Source organism: Petaurus breviceps, unplaced genomic scaffold, assembly GCF_028583685.1.
Source record: "Petaurus breviceps papuanus isolate PSGF00001 unplaced genomic scaffold, PetGlider_PUasm1.0 567, whole genome shotgun sequence".
NCBI classification, from domain to species: Eukaryota; Metazoa; Chordata; class Mammalia; order Diprotodontia; family Petauridae; genus Petaurus; species Petaurus breviceps.
Window position 1 is genome coordinate 9,569,043 of NW_027186383.1, and position 23,762 is coordinate 9,592,804.

A 23,762-nucleotide genomic window follows, 5' to 3' on the forward strand; every position below is an offset into this window, starting at 1 on the left:
GCCCAGACTCAGGTCTGAAAGGACATGTCTCAGAGGCGGTGTGGGGAACGAGGAGCCCAGGCCCAGACTCAGTCACGGGAAAAGGACATATCTCAAAGGCAGTATGGGGAGCGAGGAGCCCAGGCCCAGACTCAGGTCTGAAAGGATATATCTCAGAGGCGGTGTGGGGAGCGAGGAGCCCAGGCCCAGACTCAGGTCTGAAAGGACATGTCTCAGAGGTGGTGTGGGGAGCAAGGAGCCCAGGCCCAGACTCTGGTCTGAAAGGACATATCTCAAAGGCAGTATGGGGAGCGAGGAGCCCAGGCCTAGACTCAGGCACGGGAGCTCATGAGCTCTAGCAGAGCTAAGGTACAACAAAGGCTAAGGATAACCAGAGAGCGTCTTTTTAATATTAAATTGGGGACAAAGACAAGGAAGAGAGAGAAAGAACTCCTTATGGTCTCTTGAGACTATGGACCTGGGTGACTGGAAGAATGGTGATGTTCCCAATAGAGACAGGGATGTTAAAGAACATGAGTGGGTTTCCTTTTCTCTTTTCTTTCGAGAAGTAGCTTTAGACTGAAAAAGATAGAATTGATCTCTGAAGAAATCAAAACCCAAGATGAATAAGATGGAAAGATGGTGCCTAACTGTATCTCAGACTCACTATGTCCAAAACAGACTTCATTACCTTTCCCTTCAAACTCACTTCTCTTCCTAACCACTATTTCTATTGGGAACACTACCATTCTTTTAGTTACCCAAGTTCATGGCCTCAGAACCTTCAAGCATCAGTCAGTTCCCAAACATTGGCCAACATTCTACTTCTGCAACATCCCAACTCCATCCCCTTCTCTCTATTCACACAGCCCTGCATTCCTGGTATAAACCCAGCCTAATCATAGTGTATGATATTTGTGATATATTCCTGAAATCCTTGTTATTATTTTATTTAAAATTTTTGCATCAATATTAGGGAATTAGGGAAGTTAGTTTATAGTTTTCTTTCTCTATTTTTGCTATCTCTAGTTTACATATCAAAACCATATTTGTATCATAAAAAGAATTTGATAAGACTCCTTTGCCTCTTTTCCCAAATGGTTTACATGATATTGGAATTAATTGTTCTTTAAATGTTTGATAAAATTTGCCTGTAAATCCGTCTGGTCCTGAGGTTCTCTCATCCCCCAAGGGAGCTCATTTATGACTTGTTCAATTTCTTTTTCGAAGATAGGGTCATTTAAGTATTCTATTTCTTTTGCTAATCTAGACAATTTTGTAAACATTATTTTGCTTAGATTGTCAGTTTTATTGTCATATAATTGGGCAAAATAGTTCCTAGTAATTGCTTTAATTCCATTTTCATTGGTTGTTCATTCACCCTTTTCTTTTTTGAGATTGGTAATTTGGTTTTCTTCTTTTTCTTCTTTCCTCTTCAAAATTAAATTAGCCAATGGTTAATCTATTTCATTGTGTATCTTTTTTCATAAAACCTAGCTTTATGTATTAGTTTGGTAGTTTTTTACTTTCACTAATCTTTTTAAATTTAATTTAAAAATCTTTTGATTTTTATGATATCTATTTTAGTGTTTAATTGGGGATTTTTAATTTGTTTCTCCCCCTCCAGGTTTTTTTTTTGTAGTTGCATGCCCAATTCATTAATCTTTCTCTCTTTTAATGATATAAGCATTTAGAGATATAAATTTTCCAGTAAGTACTATTTTGACTGTATCCCACAAATTTTGGTATATTGTCTCATCATTGTCATTGCTTTTTTTTTTTTTAATTTTTTTTTTAAGCAACCAGGGTTAAGTAACTTGCTCAAGGTTACATGGCCAGTTATTTCTGGGTGTGGTGCTAAGTATCTGAGCCCAGATTTGATCTCCAGGTCATCCCGACACTGGAGCCGGTGCTCTTACTCACTGTGCTACCTGGCCACCCCTCATTGTCATTGTTTTTAATTAAATTATTGGTTCTTTCTGTGATTTGTTCTATGATTTATTCTTTAGGATTACATAATTTAGTTTCCAATTGGTTTTTAGTCTGTTTCAAAAGTCCTTATTTTGTGTGTGTGTGTGTGTGTGTGTGTGTGTGTGTGTGTGTGTGTGTACAGGAGTACAGTCTGCAAGTTGTAATGGAGGTGACACTAGCAGTGGGCCTTGGAGATGGCAGCTACAGCAGCAGCATCAGAGCACTGGACACAGGGATAGTGAAGCAGCTGAATGCTCAGTCAGAAAGAGATCCCTGGAGGTCCCTCTGCTGGCATGAGACACAGAATCTGGCACCACTTGGCTGCTTTGTAGACTATTAGCCAGATCTAGGTCTCACTTCCAGGGTGGAGAGGAGCAGGGGTTCCTGTATATACACATACACACGTATATATTTGCATTATGGTCTGAAAAGGATGTATTTCATATTTTTGTTTTTCTGCATTTGTTTGTGGTTTTTATGACTTAATAAAGGGTAAGTTTTTGCAGAGGTACCATGTACAACTAAGAAAAAGATATTCTCCTTTCTATTTCTATTCAGTATTCTCCAGAGTTGTATCATATCAAACTTTTCTAAAATTCTATTCATCTACTTAACTTCTTTCTTGTCTATTTTATGGTTAGTTAGATTTGTCTAGTTTGGAGAAGGGTAGATTATTACTTTTTCCTCCTATAATTCATTTAATTTTTCCTTCAAGAATTTAGATGTTATGCCATTTGGTACATATATGTTCAGTTTTGATATTACTTCTTTGTCTCTTGTAACTTTTATCAAAATGTAGTTTCCCTGATTATCTCTTTTAATTAGGTTTGTTTTTGCTTTTGCTTTGTTTGAGATCATGTTTGTTACCTCTGACTTTTTTACTTCAGCTGAAGCATAATAGATTCTGCTCCAGCCACTTATTTTAACTCTATGTGTGTCTTTCTGATTCAAGTGTGTCTCAGAAATGACATATTGTTGGATTCTGGTTTCTAATCCATTCTGTCATCCTCTTTCATTTTGTGGGTGAGTTGATCCCATTCATGTTCACAGTTATGATTGTTAACTCTATTTCCCTCCGTCCTATTCTCTTCTGTTTCTCCTACTCTGTTTAGCCTTTGATCGCTCCCTCCCTTAATCTACTTTCCTTCACACTATCCCTTCCCTTTCCTTTAGCCCTTTCCTCTCTTACTTCCCTGTAGGGTAAGATGGATTTCTATACCCAATACTGTGTGAATTTATTTGTGTATACACACACACACACACACACACATAAAAGGTGAAAACAGGCAGGCTTTTAAAAATGACTTTCCATAACAGGTGATCTGACAGTCACATCACTAGTGAATAGTTTTAGAGAATATGAAATTCTACTGTTTAATTACAAAAAATGATCTGACTCAGTGCAGCAAAATACAGGCTTAAAGACTATCTTCCATCTTTCAAAGACCATCTTCCACTCATGCCTTTGGTCTTTGAAAAAGAGGGTTGCACACACACTTCCCTCTTTGAACCAGTTTAAATGAGAGTGAGATCCAAGAGTTTCCTGCTTTCCCTACCACCACCACCATTTCCCCTCTTTTATAAGAACTCTTTCCCCCTTCTCCCAGTGGATCCCTATTTCTTACTCTTCCATTCTTTTTTTTTTTTTTTGAGATCATCCCAACATAATTGATTCACAGCCATGCCCTTTGAACTGCCCTAGTGATGATGAAATTCTTAGGAGTTATATGTTTCATTTTCCTGTATAGAATGTAAACAGTCTAATCTTAAGTCCCTTATGGTTTCTCGTCTATGTTTACCTTGTTCTGCTTCTCCTAAAGTCTTGGGTTTGAATGTCACATTTCCTGTTCAGCTCTGGGCTTTTCATCAGGAATGCTTGAAAGTCCTCAATTTCATTAACTATCTAGTTTTCCCCCTGCAGGGTTATACTCAGTTTTGCCGGCTCAGTCATTCTTGGTTGTCATCCTAGCTCCCTTGCCCTCTGGAATATTGTATTCCAAGTCCAGTAGGGTTCCCAAGTAGGGCCCCTGTTCCCTTGTGTGTTCCTTTCCACCTAGATCTGGCTAATCTGGTCTACAGACCAGCCAGGTGGTGCCAGATCTTGTGCCTCGTGCTGGCAGAGGGGCCTCTAGGGATCTCTTTCTGACCAAGCATTCAGCCGCTTCGCTGTCCCTGTACCTGTGTTTGGCACGTGCCCAGTGCTTTGACTGTGTGTCACTTCCATCACAGCCTGCAGACTACTCCTGGCCAGGCCCTCCCCCCATATCTGTAAACCTCTCCTCTCAGTCTGTGCTTCCCGGGGCTTAAAAGAAGGCTCGCTTGGACTTTTTCTTGACTTTTGCTCAGAATTCAGTTTGGCATTTTCTGTAGTCATTCTGTAGGAGAGGTTTTAGGGGAAATTTGACAGTTGTGACCCTTCACTCTCCCCTCATAACTCCACCTTCGCAGAAGCTAGTTTTGCCCAAAATATAGGTAATGCCCATGCTAGAGGATGTCAGAGGGCTAGAGGAACACCTCTATTCTTTCCATCTGATCAGGAGAATGAAGTCTTCATTAATATGCTAGAAGCACCTCAAGAAAATACAAGACAGAGGGGATCCTAACCTGCCCAAAGGGTAGGAGAATGCAACAGAGGAAGAAGGAGCACTGTATGTTAGGAGTGCGGTGATGGGAAGGAAGGAAGAAAAAGGGGCAGGAGAAAGAAGCCGCCAATGTGACTGTTGTGTTTGATTCTTAGTGATCTCATGTCTGTGTTTAGATCAGTCATCAATGTTAAGCAGGATAGAAAACAGACAAACCTTCTCCCAAGTGATTTGCCATTGTCTGGGAGGATGTGCAGCCCTTTTTCAAAGACCATGGCATGGCAAAGACCAAAGGCATGAGTGAGTCTTTGGTGGAAGATAGTCTTGCTGCACTGAGTCAGATTATTTTTTGTAATTAAACAGTAGGATTTCATATTCTCTAAAACTATTCATCAGTGATATGATTGTCAGATAGCCTGCTATGGAAAATCATTTGCAAAAGCCCGCCTGTTTTTGCCTTTCCTGTTGAGGATATCCTCCTGCCAGGGTCTGTAGGTAGATTTTTCAGGGAGGGCTTTGAACTTGGATGAGAAAAAAAATTTATTTTCACTCTCACCAACAATTAGCATTTCCTTCAATTTTTTAAAAGCATGATTCTGAGAAGGGGTCCATAGGTTTCACCACACTGCCCAATGGTCCATGACACACAAAAGGTAAAGGACCTTTGCCCTATTGATAGAGCACAGGGATGGGAAGGTGGGAAAATCCAGGTTCAGATCTTACCTCAGCATGTTGGCCATGGGACCCTGGATAGCCCCAGACACTGAAACCCCCTTTTCATGCCAGAAGATTTGCCCATCTATAAACTGGAGATAATTATGGCTGTCTCACAGGGATGTTGGGAGGTTCCAGTGAGAAAACAAACTCTTCACATGCTGCATGTCAGCTACTGATACATCGAGTCCTCTGAACGTGTGGGCTTTTGTTGCTGAGCCTCACGATCTTCTGCAGGGAACTTTTCCCTCCCCTCTTCTGCACCCCCTTCTCATCAAAGTTCTTCCAGCTGATGGCTATCAATGTTCTAATTGTCTGAGCACAGCAGAGTCAGCGATATAGTGTTTGTTTCCAAGCTCCCGTGGACTGGGTTTGGAGGGATGGCCCAGACAGAGCCTGCAGAGTCTTGTGGCCTCCTCTGCAGATGCTGGCTGTGTCTCAGCTGCCACCTTGAAGGTGATCTTTTTGTCTCGGGCCCAGGTGCTGTCCCGTGAGATTGCCCTGATCTTTGCCTTTGGGCCCCAAATAAAATGAAACCCACCAGCTCCTCACCTTGTGTCCCCAAGGAGGCCTTGCTGCCACTGCTTCCACTTGTCTCCAGTCACATATATCTCCTGGTTCGCTTTGTAAGGAGGACCTCGAGATTGGTGTGGTTCAGGCCTTCCATTGCTGTACAGATGGGCAGTGATCTTATCTTTAGAATCCCAGCAGGTACATTCATGATTATTGATCCAAAACCATAGCATAGATCCTGCTGTTCCTTCTTCTGTCACTGCCGAAGTAAAAGGGGCTCTGTGGTACTGAAGGGCAGTTTTTATTTTTCTGTTTCCTGGGGTTCCATGGCAATAATCACCTGGCGGCTGGCTTCCTGGGGACGAGCCTTGGTGCACTGAACCAAGCTGTCACCGACTGAGCTGAGAATGCCCAATGGTGACAGGGGATGCTGCCGCTCTGGCCAGAGCGCCACTCCGGGCCCGGGGCCCAGCTTCTTGCTGATGTCCACACTCCCTTTTCAGAAATGCTGCAGCAGCTGCACCAGCAGCTGGTGGAAGCTGAACGGAGGACGATGACCTACCTGAGGCGGTACAACAAAATCCAGGCTGACTACCACAACCTCATCGGGGTCACGGCTGAGCTGGTGGATTCTCTGGAGGCCACTGTGAACGGCAAGATGGTGAGTTAGGGGTCTCCAGGGAGGTTCCCTCTTTGCGGTGGGAGCATAAGTATCAGCTCCGTTAGGAGACGGAGGCAGAGGGGGAGATCTGGGCCCCAGAAGTGAGCTAGCTCTGACCCTGGCCTGCCTTAGAAAGCCTTGGTTTTCCCCGTCCATAAAATGGGAATAATCCTTGCACCTTCATAGTGCCCTGAATGAGATGGGCCTCTGAGCCACGCCAGATCACTCAGTAAAGACAGCTGCTTACCCCACTTACTGAAGAAGCATGTCTGTCAAGAGATAGCCAGGATCTCTAGCAAGACCTTCAGCCCTTCTTCTGTCTGACACTTGTGTCTTCGGAGTCAGGCGTGTCTCCTTGCCCGCTTTCTGTGCTGGGGCTGCCGTCCCCTGCCCTGTTTTAACATATCCAGTTGAGTGACTTAGACCAGAGGGAGAGAAGGTTCTCTTGTGTCTCCCACTGTTAGTGTGGCAGGCAGTGAGAGGGAAGGGAGCAGGCAGGCTCCGGGCTTGGGCCGGCTCTCTTTCCCTGACTCTTCCCTGTCATTGGGGCATTTTCCTGGTCCCCATCTTTTTACACTCTCCACCTCCCAGAATTCCTCTTTGTAACCCGCAGCACACCGTCTGTTGGTTATTGTTGTTGGCCTGTGATTTTGTCACTATTGGGAGCTCCTAAGTAGAAAGCACCTTCCTCCAGTGCAGATAGGCACTAAGGTCTGAAAACCTCTGCTCAGAGCTGTGCCCAGGCTTCTGGGTTCTTCATCCAGCATCCCAGGAGGCAGCGTTACAGAAAGCAGTCTTCTCAGCAGACCTCATCTCAAGAGGGAGTGTGGGGAACACATGGAGAGAATCTCAGTTAGATTCAAGGAACAGGAATCTGTAATGGAAACTAACCTGTGTGGGGTTGTTGGTCAGAAGAGGCAGGTGACACAAGCTACAGTGCTCCCCTTGGCCCTGCTGTCTGAGACGCTGCTGCCCAGCCGGGACCTGGGGGCCAGGCAGTGCTTAGGCTTGAAGCCTGGTGGCCATTTCCATTTTTCCAGATTTCCCCGTCGTAGCAGACGCCAAACATGTTGCTGCTTCTAGAAGGCACAGAGATGACAACAATGGGCTTAACTGACTTTTGTATAGCATATGGAAGTTTGCCAAGCACTTGGCCCGGGCTCCCCCATGGAAGGTCACTGCTGTAGATATTCCTTCCTCCCCATTTGGCAGATGTAGAAACTGAGACTCAGAAAGAGTCAGCTCCTGTTGAGTGAGTTTCTTGGCTCTAATTTCAGTCTCTGATTATCATTTTGAATTGTTACCTGTTCTTACACTGTAACTTGAATTTGACTCCAACCTAGTGTGGATTTAGAGCTGAGTATGAGGTATCCCAGGTCGTGTGGCATGGACAGGTTCCCACAGAAACAGGGATGAGAAGTTAGGGCAGTTGGGGAACTTGATTAGGAGAATTACGCCAAAGGAGGCAAATTCCACTTCTCGATATATTTGGAACAACATTACAGAAACATCAGATATAGGCAGTCAAGCCAAATTAGCAAAAGTTTGACCTAGTCCATAGAAAACAACATGTTTTTTTTCTTGTTAAATATAGTGTTTTGTCCTGCCTTACTGTACACTTGTAAGAGGGGGAGTTACATTTGGAGCTGCGTGGTCTGACTGCCCCCTTTGCAGGCAGCTGACACCTCAGTGGGTGCCAAGGAAACAAGAGCCTTTTCTCCCCCTGACTTGATGCACTTATGTCCATACCGTAGATCACGCCAGAGTATCTGCAGAGCGTTTGTGTTCGTCTCTTCAGCAACCAAATGAGGCAAAGCTTAGCCCACAGCATTGACTTCACAAGACCAGGAACGGTGAGTGTGCTCCAGGTGCAAGGTGTTGGCTTACAAGTACAAAACCATGGCTCAGAAATAAAAGAATCTGGAACGACATGGTGCCAGGGAGCCTGGCAGTGCCAGGCCTCTGAGTGCTAGCATAGGCAGGGCTGAGACATTTGTCTACACCTTTCAAAATGTAGGTGGACTCACAGGTCCCCCATCAGGCTGGACTTGCTTTGTCAAGCTTTTCATGTGGACATCCTTGGTCTGTCTCTTCCTTTGTAAAGTGAGGGTTTCTGGCCTGGGCCTGACTCATCCAAATTCCATATTGGAATGAAATGAGATGCTTGCAGGTTATTCCTCATTTCACAGGGGAGCTTTCCTAGCTGTAGCAGGAATGTTCTCCAGGGAGGATGTACTTTGAGAACACCCTGAGCTGATCCCGCTGAGTGAAGCTGCCTTGCCTCTGAGTTGGCCTCAATGGTCCACTGGCCAAGCTCTAGACAGAGGCTGGAGCTCTTCCTGTCTTTTTGTTGGTGACCAGAAGGGATGCCAGTGGCCAGATGGTTTCAGACAGAAGTAGTGTGGCTTGCCTGGAGGTGGGCATAAGGACAGGGCTACTCTGTACCCTCTCCCTGTAAACACTGTGACCTCTGCTGGGCTCAGTGACCTCTTCTCGGGCAGCCAGTCTTGTCTCACCCCTCATCTCTCTCGGTTCTGAGTCGGTGCCTTTCAGAACCAACCAGTTCCATTTCTAAGCCAAGCTCGAGTTCTAGATTTCCATCTGGTCATTTCTACTTGGGAGACTTAGCATCCTCTCTCAAAATTCATGTGTCTTAACATTGAATTAGTGGACACTTCTTCAGTCCTCTTCTTTTCCCCCTCAATGTCCATGTTTCTGGGACCTGACTCTTAGGATTGCCCAGTTTGGAAACTAGGCCATCTGGTACCATTCCTTGGTGTCCATGAACACTCTGCTGCCATGTTTGTATTCCACCTTCTCGTTTGGATTTGTCATCTCACTGAACTCCAAGCAGCAAGCCTCTGGCTTAGACTAGGGTGTTGGACAGGAGCTGTGACAGCCTTCCTGAGTGTGCCCTGAACTGGATGAAAGCTAACAGAATCCACATTAACAGCATTACAGAGAGGATGTGAATTTGTGGTTTTCTGTGTTAGTATACCTGGCGAGGATCCTTGACAGCTCTGCCTCAGACCCCATGGGGGGGTTGGCCCTGATCATTAGTGGGGTGGCCCCAGCTCCCCCCAGACTGGGGGGTAGAGGTCATCCTGCAGAGCCCAGATCCCCTCCTGTGCTATCCTAGAGCTTGCTGCCAGAACTGTGTTTCTGACACCCCAGAGAGGGCACAGTGAACCCCTGGGCATGGGTTTTCTTCTTCCAGTGTTTTGTTGTTGGTTTGGATCTTTGATTTCCCCAGAGGAGGAACTTTCTGCAGTGATGCAGGCTGTGTCCCCTAGGCTCAGAAAGCTGCCTGGGGGCCCCTGAGAGGTGTTAGGACTGGCCCAGGAGGGGCCCAGATCTTCCAGACACCCCAGGGTAGCTCATGCTTTCTTCCTGGCTGGGGGGGTAAGTATTGTGAAAACTTTGACTGCTGTTGATTGGTGAGGCCCTAGTGTGGGCTAAATTATCTGGTGTGTTGGGAAGCGAGCCCAGGTCTGTGGCAGCCATCACCGGTTAGATAAGGCTGCTCTGCCCTGGGCCAGTGGCTCCTGAGATAAGATTTTCCATTGTGTTGGGATGTTTCTTTAACCAAGAGAACAGGGAGGAAATGATTTGAAAGGTACTGACTGCTCTCTAGAGTAAATCTCCCAGTACTTTCTAGGTGGAAGCCACTAGGCAGCGCCGTAGTGCACAGAGCACTGGCCCTCCAGTCACACCTGGCCTCAAACAGTAACTGTGTGATCCTGGGCAAGTTACTTCACCCTGTTGGCCTCAGTTTCCTCATGTGTAAAATGGGGACACATTGGAGAAGGAAATGGCAAACTGTGCCATTATCTTTTCCAAGGAAACTCCCAGAAGGGGTCACAAAGAGTCTGAAAGAGGTTCCTCAGTGCCCACACTTTGCAGGGTTTTTAGCATAATGGTGTTCTTTACAAAGCCTTTTTCTGCTTCTGTTGAGATGATCTTATGATTTGGGATGTTTGGGTTTTTAGCATGATCAGGTATGCAGATTGTTTTCCTAATGGTGAACTGCCCTTGCATCAGTCCCACTCAATCATAATGAAGGATTTCTTGGATAAATTGCTGTAGTCTATGTGATGGGATTTTTCTTTAGTTAATTTCATTAATGATATTGAGCAGCAGTTTTCCTTCTGTGTTTTATATTTATATATTTATCTCATGGAAAGATTCTGGTGGCAAACTTTCTTTCTTTTTCAGTTTTTGATTATAATTTGTGAAATGTGGGTACTTCCAAAGTTGGATAGAATTCTCCTGTGCATTGGGCCAGATGCCTCCCCCCCAGTACTCTTAATCTCCTCGATGGGGCCTCTTCCCTGCTTCCACTTTTCTGGACTGCTTTTGGCTGTCCTGTGGATTGCCTTTTACCTGGGGGAAGTTGAGAGCTTTTTTTTCCTTTTTTTTTTCAAATGCTTTATTAACTTCTGATTTACATCATTCATTTCCGCCATATTTTGAGTTACAAATTTTCTCCCCATTTTTCCCCTACCCACCGCCCCAAAATAGCAGTCACACAGGATATCCCCTCCTCCAATCTGCTCTCTCCCATATTTTCTCCCATACCCCTTTCGACTTTTCCAGTGGATCTCTATGCCCCAGTGCCTGTATATCTTATTTCCCAATTACATGTAAAATAGTATTAATAATAGTATATATATATATTTTTTTTTTTAAAACATTTGATTTTAAAACTTTGAATTCCAGATTCATTCTCTTCCTCCCTTGTCTCCCACCCTTACTGGGAAGATAAGCAGTTCAGTATAGGTTATACATGTGTGGCTAATGCAGAACAATAACATAATAGATATATTGTAAAAGACTGACTATATTTCCCTCCCTCCTATCCCACCTCCCACTTGTTCTATTCTCTGCTTTGGTCCTGTCCCTTTTCAAAAGTGGGTGCTTCCAACTTCCCTCCGCCCCAGCCTGCCCTCCCTTCCATCATCCCCCCTTTCATCCCCTTCCCCGCCTATTCTCCTGGATGGTGAGATACCCTATTTAGTGTGTATGTCATTCCCTCCTCAAGCCAAATTCACTGGGAATAAGGTTGACCCATTCCCTTTTGCCTTCCTATCCTTCCCCTCCATTGTAATCATTTTCCCTTGCCTCTTCTGTATGAGATAGTTTACCCCATTCTGTCTCTCCCCATCTCCTCTCATTATATTCTTCTCTCACCTCTTAATTTCACCTTTTAAGTATCATCCCTTCCTGTTAAATTGGTCCTGTGCCCTCTATCTATGTATACCTGTAAACATATATACACACATTGACATATGTATTCATATGCCCGCATACCCTCATATAAAGACACATATATATATATATATATATATGTATATATATTTCTATTCCCTTCAACTACTGAGAAAAGTTTCATCAGTTACAATTATCATTTTTCCATGTAGGAATGTTAATAGTTCAACTTTGATAAGTTCCTTATGATTTCTTTTCCCTGTTTACCTTCTCATGATTCTCTTGCTTCTTGTATCTAAATGTCAAATTTTCTATTCAACTCTGTTTTTTTCATCAAGAATGCTTGAAAGTCCTCTATTCCACTGAATGACCATATTTTCCCCTGAAACATGATACTTAGTTTTGCTGGGTAGGTGACCCTTGGCTTTAATCCCAGCTCCTTTGACCTCCGGAATATCACTGTCTTCCTCCTGTTCCATGCTTTGCTCCTTTTTTGTCCCCAAAATAGGAGTCTAACATTAGAATCTTCTGTCTGCTTTGTTTCCTTTGCCTGGTCATGTCGCCCCTCAGTCACTTGACCCCTGGGCTTTTTGCCACAGTAGGACTCTGCCACCAGACAGGGGAGCTTTCGTCCCAAATGCTGGGGTTTTCTCAGCTGCCGGAGGTATTAGATGGGTGCCCTCTCTGAGGTCTCCACACATTCTGGCAAGCTGGTCACACACCCCAGGACCTCTACCCTAGACTGCAATCCAGATCCAAGAAGGTTAAAGCAAGAGCGATTACCCCTCAGACTGGTGCTTGGTCCCCCTACACTCTGCAGGCTAGGAGCTGACGCTGCCACATGGCGCTGGCTGGCTATGCCAGTGTCTCAGAGGCTTCTCGCCCCAGGGGCAAAAGCCACACACTCCCACTTACTGGGTCCCAAAGTCCAGACTGCACTGACCTCTCACTTTGTCCTTCGCATCTATGTGTTGATAAATATGGAAAAGGCCACAGCTGCTGCTGCTCTGGAGTCCCTCCAGCTGAGGCTTGTCAGACTCGCCCTGGGGCTAAAGCCTCAACTGGGTCTGGGCTTGGCTCCCAGAGTGCTGCCCTGGCCGATTCCTGCCAGCTGCCAGGGTGTCCTCAGCAAGAGGTTAGCTTCTCTGTCATTTTGTGGGTTCTGCAGCTCCAAAGTTTGTTTAGAGTCCCCTTTTTACATGTATTGGGGAAGGTGGAAGCCAGAGCAGCCGGGAGGTCCTGCTTCTACTCAGCCATCTTGGCTCCGCCCAGTTGAGAGCTTTTTATTAAAGTGTCTGGCACAAGGCCTGGCATGACCCAGTGGTTGAGTCCCATCAGTTCTACCTTCTGGGCACCTCTAGAGTCTGGGGTCTTCCTGGCACTCAGCTAGCTGCCCCACCCCCATCAGGTCAGCCCCTCATGGCTAATGGCCCAGACCTCTCCCTCCCTTTCAGGTCTCCCTGCTGCCAGTTCCTTCAGAACCGAACTTCAGGCTGCCTGCCCTACATTGTGGCCTTACTGGCTCTTCTACTGTCAGCCCTCTACCTGCTTGGAATGGTCTCCCCCCCTCCTCTTTAAGGCTCACCTCAGGTGCTGTCTCCTCCTGGAAGCCTTCCCAGATGCCCTCCTTGGGAGGCCCTTACTGTTCCTGACCCCAGGTCAGTGGCATATCTTACTTCTTCTAGTGAGATGGAGACTTCTGGATGACAGAGTCACCTTGTTTCTTTCTCTAGCTTTGGCACTGAGCACAGGGCCTGGCACACAGAGGGACCTCAGTCATGTGTGTGGTCACAAAAGCCCCAGGGTCTGATTTGCCAGCCCTTTGAGTAAGGAGAAAAGAGTCATCCCTCTTGCCAAGAGGAACAGAAAAAAGTTTGTCTTCTGCTTCCACACAGGTTGGCATGAAAAGAGTTTAAGTCTTGCTTCAGAGACTCTTCAGTTGTGTTGCGAATGTTACGTTCTGATGCCAGTGATACCAAAAACATCTTCTAAAGTAACCTGTTCTACTAGCTGTTCGTTTGGATGGAAGCAGAGGTGGCCTGTTTGGGGTGGGGAGGGCAGGTAACCAGAACCCACAGGCACGTCCAGCAAGTGGCAGAGTCAGCCTCCACGGGCCCACAGCTGCTCAGATGGGATGTAAGACGGCTAAATGCAGAGTTCTGCACCTGGGTTTGAAAATCAGCTTCATTGGGACAGATGAGGCAGACAGTCTGGAGTCATTCTTGGGAAAGATCTCATGGCTCCTGGTAGACTTGTGAACCTCCCAGCTCACTTCTGACTCTGGGTCTGTGGAAAATCCCAGCCCATGGCTAGGTCAGCTGGAAGGGCTCCTCAGGGCCCCCACCCGGTCTGGCTAAGCAGCAGCAGCCCAGATCATTTCAAGCTGGTGATTCTGAGAGACTGGACAATCAAAACTTTGAGCCCTGGGGACTAGCAGGTTGAAGGAGTGGCCTGGGTTTGAGAAAAAAGTACCGGACTAGGGAAGAGAAAAGAGGGGAGCTACGTGGGAAGCACAGCTCTTGGTGGGGGGACCCTCCTATGGGACGTCAGGAGGGCAGAGCCCTTGCCTTGTGTGTGCTGGCCTTGGGACGCCAGTGGTCCTGGGCAACTGGGACAAGAAATTCTGCTCAGTCCTAGTGCCTGGGGCCTGGATGAGAGCAGAGGCAGCTGCCTTCGAGCTTGGGCCTCCTGATGCCATGGATTAAAAAAGGGGAGTTGGGAGGGAGAGGGAGAGAAAGGCATCTCTCTTCTCCTCCCCATTCATGCCTGCTTTCCATCCCAGGTGAGGATTGCAGTCCTCCCTGCTTGGGGGGTGCAGACACCCACATGAAGGTGGGGCCCTCCTGAGGGGATGCTGCCACTAGAGGTTTTCTAAGACAGGTTGGAAAATCACTGCTAACTCTCACAGAGTTAGGGGGCTCGCATTGTGCTGGTGAGGATGCTGACTCCAGCACGGTGGGTCACAGTCCAGAAGCCAAGCCTGAAGTGGCAATGTGAGTGGCCGAGGCCTGTGCCCGTAAACCAGTGCTGGTGTCCAGGCATGTGTGGTGAGGGACGTGGCCTGGCCAGGATCCCTGGGACTCTGCTTAGTCTCGTGACAGTGAGTGCTCTCCTTTGCCCTCCTCCAACCCCTTGTGCACAGAGGGAGGCTCGGAGGCCCCTCCATGCTGGGGAGGGCCCCAGCAGCTCCACACCCCTAGTTTACAAATGAGGAAACTGAGAGACATGCCAGTGGCTACACGTCTGGCAGAATGTTGGAAGCAGGACTCGAATGCAGTTCTCTCCTGACTTTGAAACCAGTGACTCTTAACTCCCAGGCAGCTGGGTGGTGCAGTGGTCAGAGTGATGGGCCCAGTGTCAGGAAGATGCTTTTTAGCTGTGTGACCCTGGACAAGTCACTTAACCTCTGTCTGCCTCAGTTTACTCCTCTGTATGAGGATAATGATGCACCTGCCTCCCAGGGTTATTATGAGGAGCCAATGAGAGAATGTGTGCAAAGCTCTTGCACACCTTTGAGCACTGTGGCGGTGCTGGCATCCTTCTCATCTTCTCGTTGCCCTCATCATTTTCTCCTCGGCAGATGTCCCCCATGGGCACTGGTGCTTCATGGAGCTTCTCATTAGACACCTGGGCCCTCATGGACAAAACCAAGCGACGGAAAGAAAGGTTTTCATTGTCAGAGGGAAAGCGACTACACTGTGCCTGCTACCGCAGTGTCTGTCTAATGCTCCTTACCCAACCTGGGAGCCTGGTTTGGAGGGCAAGTCCAGTAGTCATCTGTGAAGGGAGCCAGGGGGTGAGGGGGCATGCACGTGTGTGTGTGCCTGTGCATGCGTGCCCATGGCTGCCTGGGTACGCATGCACATACGTGTGTGCAAATCAGCTCCTTTCAGGTCTGGTCTCTGAAGCTCGAGGCTACACTCGGCTGCATAGCCGAGTCTCAGGTAGCAGAGGTCCGTGGTGCCCTGGCCCCTCAGACCAGTGGCCCTTTCATCTTCCAGCACTTCAGCTGCAGGATCCTCTCCTGACTGCCTCTGGGGCAGGCAGTGGGCAGGTGTTCCCTGTGCTCTGAGCTCCTTCCTTTACTCTGGACACCCCCCTGACTGCTCCCCTTCAGGAGTTTTCTAGACCTTCTCCTCTGCCCTTGGAAACCCAAAGCTTTTTTTCCCCCAGTTATAATTACTAACGACTTATTTCCCTCCCTCCTATTTTTCTCCTGTTTAGCTCACTCTTTCTCCTTTCACCCTGTCCATTCTCCAAAGTATTTTGCCTCTGACTTTTCCCTCCCCCAGTCCGCCCTCCCTTCTATCAGCCTCCTCTTCTCCTGTTCCTTTCCCCTCCTACTTTCCTGTGTGGTAATGTAGATTTTTATACCCACCTGATGAGAATAAGGTTCACCTTTGCCACCCCACCCCCAAGCTTTATCTCACCTCTTTTACAGCAGATCGTTTACCCCATTCTGCCTCTCCCTTGCCCCTTCTCCCAGTGCACCCCTCTTCTTCACCCCTTAACTTTATTGTTTTAGATAATCATTGCAGCACACTCCACTCACACCCCTGCCCTCTGTCTATGTATGCCCCTTCTAATTGGCTTAGTACTGAGAGGAGTTAAAAGCGTCCTCTTGCCACCGTTTAACCTTATGAAGCCCCTTATGATTTCTCTTTCCTGCTTACTTTTTTGTACTTCTCTTGAGCCTTCTGTTTGAAAGTCAGATTTTCTATTCATCAGATTTTCATCAGGAATGCTTGACAACCCTCAATCTCATTGAATGTCCATTTTTCCACTGAAGGATTATATTCAGTTTTTCTCAGATTTTTGGTTGTAATTCTAGCTCCTTTGCCCTCCAGAATATCATATTCCAAGCCCTCCTGTCCTTTATGTAGGAGCTGCTAAATCTTGTGTTCCATGCAACTTGAATGGTTTCTTTCTGGCTGTTTGTAGTATTTTTCTCTCTAACATGGGAGCTCTGAATTTGGCCAAAATATTCCTGGGAGTTTTCCTTTTGAGATCTCTTTCAGGATGTGGTCAGTAGATTCTTTCAGTTTCTCTTTTACCCCCTGGTTCTGGAATATCAGGGCAGTTTGATAATTTCTTGAAAAATGATGTTTAGATTCATTTTTTTATCATGGCTTTTGGGTAGTCCAGTAATTCTTAAATCATATCTCCTGGATCTATTTCGCAGATCTGTTGTTTTTCCAATGAGATATTTCACATTTTCTTGTATTTTTTTTCATTCTTTTGATTTTGTTTTATTGTTTCTTTGTGTCATGTGGAGTCACTTAGCTTCCACTTGCCCAGTTCTTATTTTAAAGGAATTAATTCTTCACTGAGCTTTTGCGTCTCTTTTTCCATTTGGCCAGTTTTACTTTTCAAGGCATTCTTCTCTTGGCGTGGTTTTGGTGCCTCTTTTACCATTTGGCCTGTTTTTAAGGTGTTGTTTTTTCTGCCTCCTTGGCCAAGCTGTTGACTCTTTTTCATGATGTTCTTGCATCGCTCTCATTTCCCTTCCTCACTTTTCCTCTGTGATCTTTCAGATGTCGCCGAGTGTCTCCAAAGTCACATTTGGCAGCTCTTTTAGAGGCTCATCGGAGTTCTGGCCAGGCAGCTGGCTGCTCACTCCCTTGGTTCCTGCTGAACGTGGGCGTCCTTTTAACCCTCTCTGTCCCCTCCTTCCCAAACCAGAGGAGGCGGGTGGTGGCTCTCCCCCTCCTCTGCTTTGTCGGCATCCTCCCTCCCTCCCTCCCTGGAGCCTTCCCTCTGACTCTTAGCTCTGACCAGGCCTCGCTACCTCCGCTCACTGCCACCTTCAGGCGGTCACTGAGTTCTCTGTAGCTACATCTGTCTCTTTGGACAACTCCCATTTTTTCTTTTTAATGAAATCATTTGCCTTTGAGTCTTCCAGATTTTATTCTTGAGTGTGCCTCATCCCTCCTGGCCAACTTCTCGGGAGCATTTTTGTGCACAGGGTCCCGGCAGACTTGCAGAATCCTTTGAGCTTCTCGCTTGTCAGGTCCAGGGGCGCGTCCCCGCAGCCCTGACTTTCCTCTGGAGGAGGGGGTAGTTATGGCCCTTGAAAGGCTCCCTCCCTTTCTGCCACAGTGACCAACTTCTGCGGGCTGGTGAGAATCTGATCCAGACCCAAAGTCCCCCTTGTTGGTTCCCCAGCCTCTTGGAAGGATGAAGTTAACACCGAAGTAAGCCAAGTAGTTGGGGGCTGCTCAGCTCTCCATAGAGCGCACCTGGCCTGTGTCGGCATAATGGAGGCCCCTATCAGCACACCTGGGCTTTACGCTAGCTTTGGCCTCTGCCTTTTCTCCTTTCTGTCCAGGCGGTCTGTATTAGACCCTGACACACTCCCCGCTCATTGTTCCTCCCTTGACCCTGAGATGACAGACAGAGAGGGATAGAGATAGCCTGCCTTCCTCAGGGTCTGGAGGCCTGGGTTCAAGTTCTGTCTCCAGCCCCTCCTGGTGGGTGACCTTGGGCAGGCAGTCTTCCTCTCAGTGCCCATCTTTCTCTGAGGCAGTGAGCTGCAGAGCTGCATTGGCAGAGGGAGGACATTTCCTCAGCTGTAGTTCTCCCTACCAACATCCAAAAAGAAAACTAAACCAGCTACGCGATCCCCTCCCCAGTCTCCTCCCTCTCTTGTTCCTGTACCCACTGTCCAAACCAAAAGGCCTGACTGTGTCTTCCGCTGGCTTCCCCTTACCCGTCTCTACCGCTTCCTCTTGGAGCTGTCACAGGTGCGCCCCCAACACTGGGCTCCATGGCTTCCTGCCACTTGGGAAACTTGAGTTTCCACTGTGTGCTGGGTGACAGACTTGTTTGCTAAACCCCTTGCTGTGGAGGGCAGCCATAGGCAGAATTTTCCCCCTTTCGAAAAAAAGACTCTGCAGTTGCTTGTGCCCCTGGTGAATGACTTTGACAGCGATTTCTGGGCGCCTACGTCGAGAGCCTGCCAAATGGAACGGCTTATGAAAGAGAAGCCTGAGCCTAGGAAGGCAAAGGCCAGCACACACACTGGGAACACCTGATTAATGAGGAAGAGCAGAACCAGGGAGAGGGTTGCCTGGGCCTCAGCCACCTTTGCCTGCCTCGAGGGGCTTTTGCCGGCTGGAGGGGGGGGGAGGGCCTTTTGCCAGCCTCACAGCCCATGTGAATAAATGAATGAAAAAGCATTTATTCATTGCTTCCTAAGTACCAGGCTCTGTTCCCTGTATGAAGAGGGCAAATACAAAAACAAGGCTTTACTTTCTTTACTTTTAATGGGGGAGGCCAGGCCTTGAGGGGAGTGGTAGCCTGGGGAGTTCTGGTCTGGGATGTCAGACAGACCGATAGTAGAGCCTTTGGAAAGTGGGTGGACACCCCTGTTCTGGGGCCAGGGGCAAAACTGATTTGATTTTGATTCCCTGGTGAAACTTGAAAGTGTATGTGGGGGCGGCCAGGTGGAGCAGTGAGTCTGGAGACCCAGATTGGTTCCAGCATCAGATACTCTGCACCCACACAAAAATAACTGGCCGTGTAACCTTGAGCCTGTTACTTAACCCCAATTGCTTAAGAAAAAAAGAAGAAAATGTATGTGGTAGGGGAGAAAAGATTTCATTCCTTCTTTTCCCTGATCTCTGCTCCAGAGGGGATTTAGAACAGTGGTTGAGAGGATATCCAGGGTGTGGTATGGACCAGGCTAATGATGTAGGGAGGCCCTGAGCCCTCCAGTTCACCTCAGCTGTCATGGATCCTTCCTTGGCCAGCCAGGAGTGTTCCCCAACTCTCGGCCTCCTACCTGTAAGCTGTCCAAATGAGCTTCCGTCCTACCCTCCCTGCAGCTCTAGCCTAGAATCCCAGGCCACATCATTATCTTCTAGGATGCTCCCACAGCCCTGGGCACAGGGTGCTGTTTGATCCTTGCTCTGTAAAGGGGTAGACTGAGGCAGACAGAGGTAAAGTCGCTTGGGACTCAAGATAGAGGCGGGAGGGGGGGAGGGGGAGATGTGTGTATGGGTTGGGGGAGTAAGAAGTGCCACAACCCTGCTACAAAGGCAGAGGGAGGAGCAGGTTGGAGCCAACCAGACAGGCACAGGCCCCCAAGGCCTGGGGGAGGGGGTGGGGGGCTCCCCCACCATGCAGAGCCTCCCGTGGGTTAAAGACTCCAAATGCTAACCAGGCAGTCCCAGGGCCCTCCCAGCTCTGACAGTCTGTGCGTCTATGACCTGGAGGTCAGTGCCAGCACCCAGAGCCGTCTGGTCTCTCCATGTGGCCCCAGGCCTCTGCCTGGTCCCAGGAGCCAGCTCAGTCAGAACCAGGGTCCGCTCTGAGCACAGGGCCTCAGGCACCTTCAGGTGGGCTTTTACCCTGAACTCTGGTCACTCACCAACCAGCTCACTCCCAAACCCCGACTAAGCAGGGCCAGGATCATGCCCTGCCTCCTGTCTGTATTAGAGCCAGCATCTCCTGGGGAAGCTGAAAGGAATTAATTAGAACCTCACTAAAGCCAGGGTGGGGTGCTGGGCAGTGATGGCCACCAGGGGGCACACTTGACTGTCCAGTCTTTGTAACTTTCAAAGCAAGGCCCAAACCCTGCTCTAGAAAGGCCAGCCCGCCCCTGGGTGACTGAGGCCAAGGCAGGAGCCACCGTCCTCATGTGTCTGCCTTGTGGAGACAGGATTGTACTTTTCCTGCAAAACCTGCCAGGGCAGATGGAGGCAGGATGACTGGAGAAGCTGCTGGTAGTGGCGGCAGCCTGGGTACTCCCCACTGGCACAGCCTGGCTGACCATTTGGTAGGGGTGATGCCCAGGAGGCTCCTGTCCGGATTCCGGCCAGACCTTTAAGGCCTTTTCAGACTCCACAGTCTGAAATGAAAGGCTTCATGGACAGCACTAGAAACTGAAGTGCTGACGGCCGCCAGCAACAAGGCGTCCCTTTCCATGGCCTTTTCTCACCAAGCTACAAACATACTCAGGTCTTCCAAGTCAAGACCCCTTCAAGCTTGTCCCATCCCTCCCCTCCCCTTCCCAGTCAGACTTCTTGTAAAAGATGTCTGTCTCTAAAGGGGAAGGGAATGAGCATTTATTAAGCGCCTGCTGTGTGCCAAGCATACTTTCACAGCCCTTGAAGGCAGGGGCTCTCATCCCCATTTTTCACTTGGGGGAAACTAAGGCAGTCAGCCATTGAACTCCCCCAAGACCCACCCCCAGGGTACTCTACTGCTTTACCTTCCACTCTCATCCAACTCCCTTAGTTCAGGATGCAAAAATTTCCCACCCCAAAGTGGCCAAGTGGCCTCCAAGCTCCCAAATCCACCGACTTCTTTTCCAGACCTCCTTTTCCTCAGTTGGTCTGCAGTATTCCTCCTGATGCCTCAATCTCTTCTCTGGACCCTCCTCTTTCACTGGTCCTTCTTTGTCTTGGCCTCTCCCAAGCCCCAAAAGTCCCTTCTCTTTCTTCATTCTCTCTCTTGGCAATGTCAGTCATACCAGTCTATCTCCAGCCTAGGGGCCTCCAATCACATCATTCTGATGCCTGAAATTCTGCCTCCCACCTACCTCCCAATTCCATTCCTCAGCTCAGATCCGAGCTTCCCCAAGAAGTCTTCCTGAATCCTCTATCAATATCAACTTTTCCTGTCTCGGGTCTCCCCTAGCACTTTGCTTGTGCCTCTCTTCTACACTGATGAGGTTTTATTTTTATTGTTATTCTTTGTGTCTGTGCGATATCGCCCTACTAGACAGTGAATGCTCCCCGCCCCCCAGTCAGGGCGTGCTTTATCACAATGCAGCCCCAGGTGTAGGGCTGTGGCTGCGTAGAGTAGAGCCCTGATGGGGATCTTTTGTATTAGTTTCAAATATTCTCAAACTCTGCAGCAGCCAGTCATAGATAGAGTAGACTTGACTTGAGAGAGTAAAGCTCTTACATCTCTCTGAAAGCTCAGGGAGAATGGGGAAAGAGCAGATTCAAACCCAGATCCACGTGCCTCCCACAGGTTCACGTCTTCCCTCATGTCAAACCAGAGTCGTTAGGGACGCTTCCCCAAAGAGCGTCTCTTGGAGTCACTGACCTTGTTTTGTTCCCACCAGCGATGGCCAAGCCTTGGCCTAGGAGAATCTTCTTGGGCAGAGTATCTGGCGACCTGAGGGCGAGAGCAGCTCCCTGGGCCACTGACCATGCAGGCCGTCCAGAGGCCTAGCAGAGGCTCTGAGTCATTGACGCGTCCCTCGGGACGCCCTGCGTTTGTTCCATTTTTACGTGTTAACGGCTCTTCCTTCTCTTGTTCCTTCCCAGGCTTCCACCATGCTGAGGGCCTCCCTGGCACCGGCGTAAGTACTTGTTTGCAGAATCCTTTCTGGGGGGTCTTAGTAATGGAGACTGTACAGCCGGCTGCAAGGCCTGAAGAGCAGAGGCCGTGAGCCCCCACCCTCCATGTCTTTGTGTCCAGGGACAGCTTAATGGTAGGATGAGAGTGGTAGTGAGGAGCAGGGCTTGAGAGCTATCTCCCCAGGGCGCCTCACGGTATCAGCAGGCAGAGGAAGGCCGTGGCAGGAATGGGACCGGGAGCTCTGGCGCCTCTGGGCTCCTGACTGCTTGGCACACAGTAGGCACTCCAGAAGCACTTCCTGATGGATTGATTGCTATTTGGACGTGGTTAGTGTTTGAAAGTGTGAATGCCAAGAATGGAGCTTGTGAAGGGTCTTCTAAAGCCTGGATCTGGAGAAGGCTGTGACTCCAGAGGGAACAAGTAGTGCCCTCAAATACAAGTTCTGGTTGGGCCAATTTAGGAAAAAGAAGGACTTGTGATCGGAGGCCTGTGGTCTGCCTGCAGAACGGGCCCCTTGCAGGCTCATGATTTCTGTGCTGAGACAGGCAGAGGCCTGTGGAGAGTCTGCAGCCTGGCAGTGCCAGCACCTTGGCAAACGGAGGCATCTCTGCGGCATGGCTTGTTTGATTTTAGTAATCGGAAGGTTGTCCATCAAAGCAAGCTCTTGTGTCTTTCAAGGAATCTCGTGTAATTCTGACTTATGCATATGAGATACTTTGGTGGAAGAGTGGCCCTAAGGCAGGCTTGGGCTCCACTGAGACAATAGTCAGTGTCCAGTAGCGTAAAGAGACCTTGTGGGGCAACTAGATAACACAGTGAATAAAGCACAGGCTCTGGAGTCAGGAGGACCTGAGTTCAAATCCGAACTCAGACACTTGACACTTACTAGCTTTGTGACCTTAGGTAAGTCACTTAACCCCAAATGCCTTGCCTTCCCTTCTCTTTTTTTTTTTTTTTGGGGGTAGTTGGGGTTAAGTGACTTGCCCAAAGTCACATAGCTAGTAAGGGTGTCAAGTGTCTGAGGTTGCGTTTGAACTCAGGTCCTCCTGACTCCAGGGCCAGTGCTCTATTCACTGTGCCACCTAGCTACCTTGCCTTCCCTTCTCAAAAAAAAAAAAAAAGAGACCTTGTGTCCTTCTGTCTGTTGGGTGCTGGCAAAGACAGGGCCTCTGGCTCCAGCAAGCCTCTGCCAGTGCCCTTGGCATGTTCTGGTCAAGGATGCCCTTCCTAGGTGGGGAAATTGTGCTTAGGAAAGAGCCATCTATGCAGGAGTGCATCCTGAGGACAACGGCTGCTGATGTTTCCTATTTGTCACCTTTTGGGGGCAGTGAAAAAGTCAGAGACCTTTCCCACCCTCAGCCCCATCCCTCTTCCTCGTCACCTTCACCTGTCCTGATTCCATCACACCTCTGACCATTGATGAGACCTATAACCATGCTAGGGAATTCAGCTTAAAGCTTCACAGGAAAAGCCAGGCAGACTAGAGTGCCTGCCTTGTCTACAGACATACGTGTGTATGTATGTGGATATACACTTGCCACCTGTACACACATCTGTACACACACACACACACATCTTTATTGGGTACAGCAGGTGAGCTGGACCCAGGGTCCAGAGGAGGGGGAGAGCAGGCTGCATTGTCTTTCCTTTGGATGAGCCCAAGTTTTCCCCCAAAACAGTCTTCTCTTTGAACACCACCCTACTTCCTGTGTTGTATGACCCTAAGTCATAGAACAGAACAGTCTCCAAAGTGCCAGAGGCGAAGCGCATGCCCAGACCAGGCTGCCACACGTGACAGTCAGTCGGTCAGTGAGGGTTTT

The 23,762-nt window shown here is 48.3% G+C and overlaps 1 protein-coding gene across 7 annotated transcripts in view; it reads left to right on the plus strand.

Moving 5' to 3' along the window:
* The window catches only part of ARMC9 (armadillo repeat containing 9), a 134,677-nt gene that overhangs the window by 27,047 nt on the left and 83,868 nt on the right, over positions 1 to 23,762 (plus strand). For all 7 annotated transcript variants that reach the window (XM_069103261.1, XM_069103265.1, XM_069103264.1 and 4 more), the window contains 3 exons: positions 6,263 to 6,420; positions 8,175 to 8,273; positions 21,909 to 21,943. In XM_069103261.1, the coding sequence (XP_068959362.1) occupies positions 6,263 to 6,420; positions 8,175 to 8,273; positions 21,909 to 21,943 (292 nt within the window). The remainder of the gene's footprint in view (positions 1 to 6,262; positions 6,421 to 8,174; positions 8,274 to 21,908; positions 21,944 to 23,762) is intronic.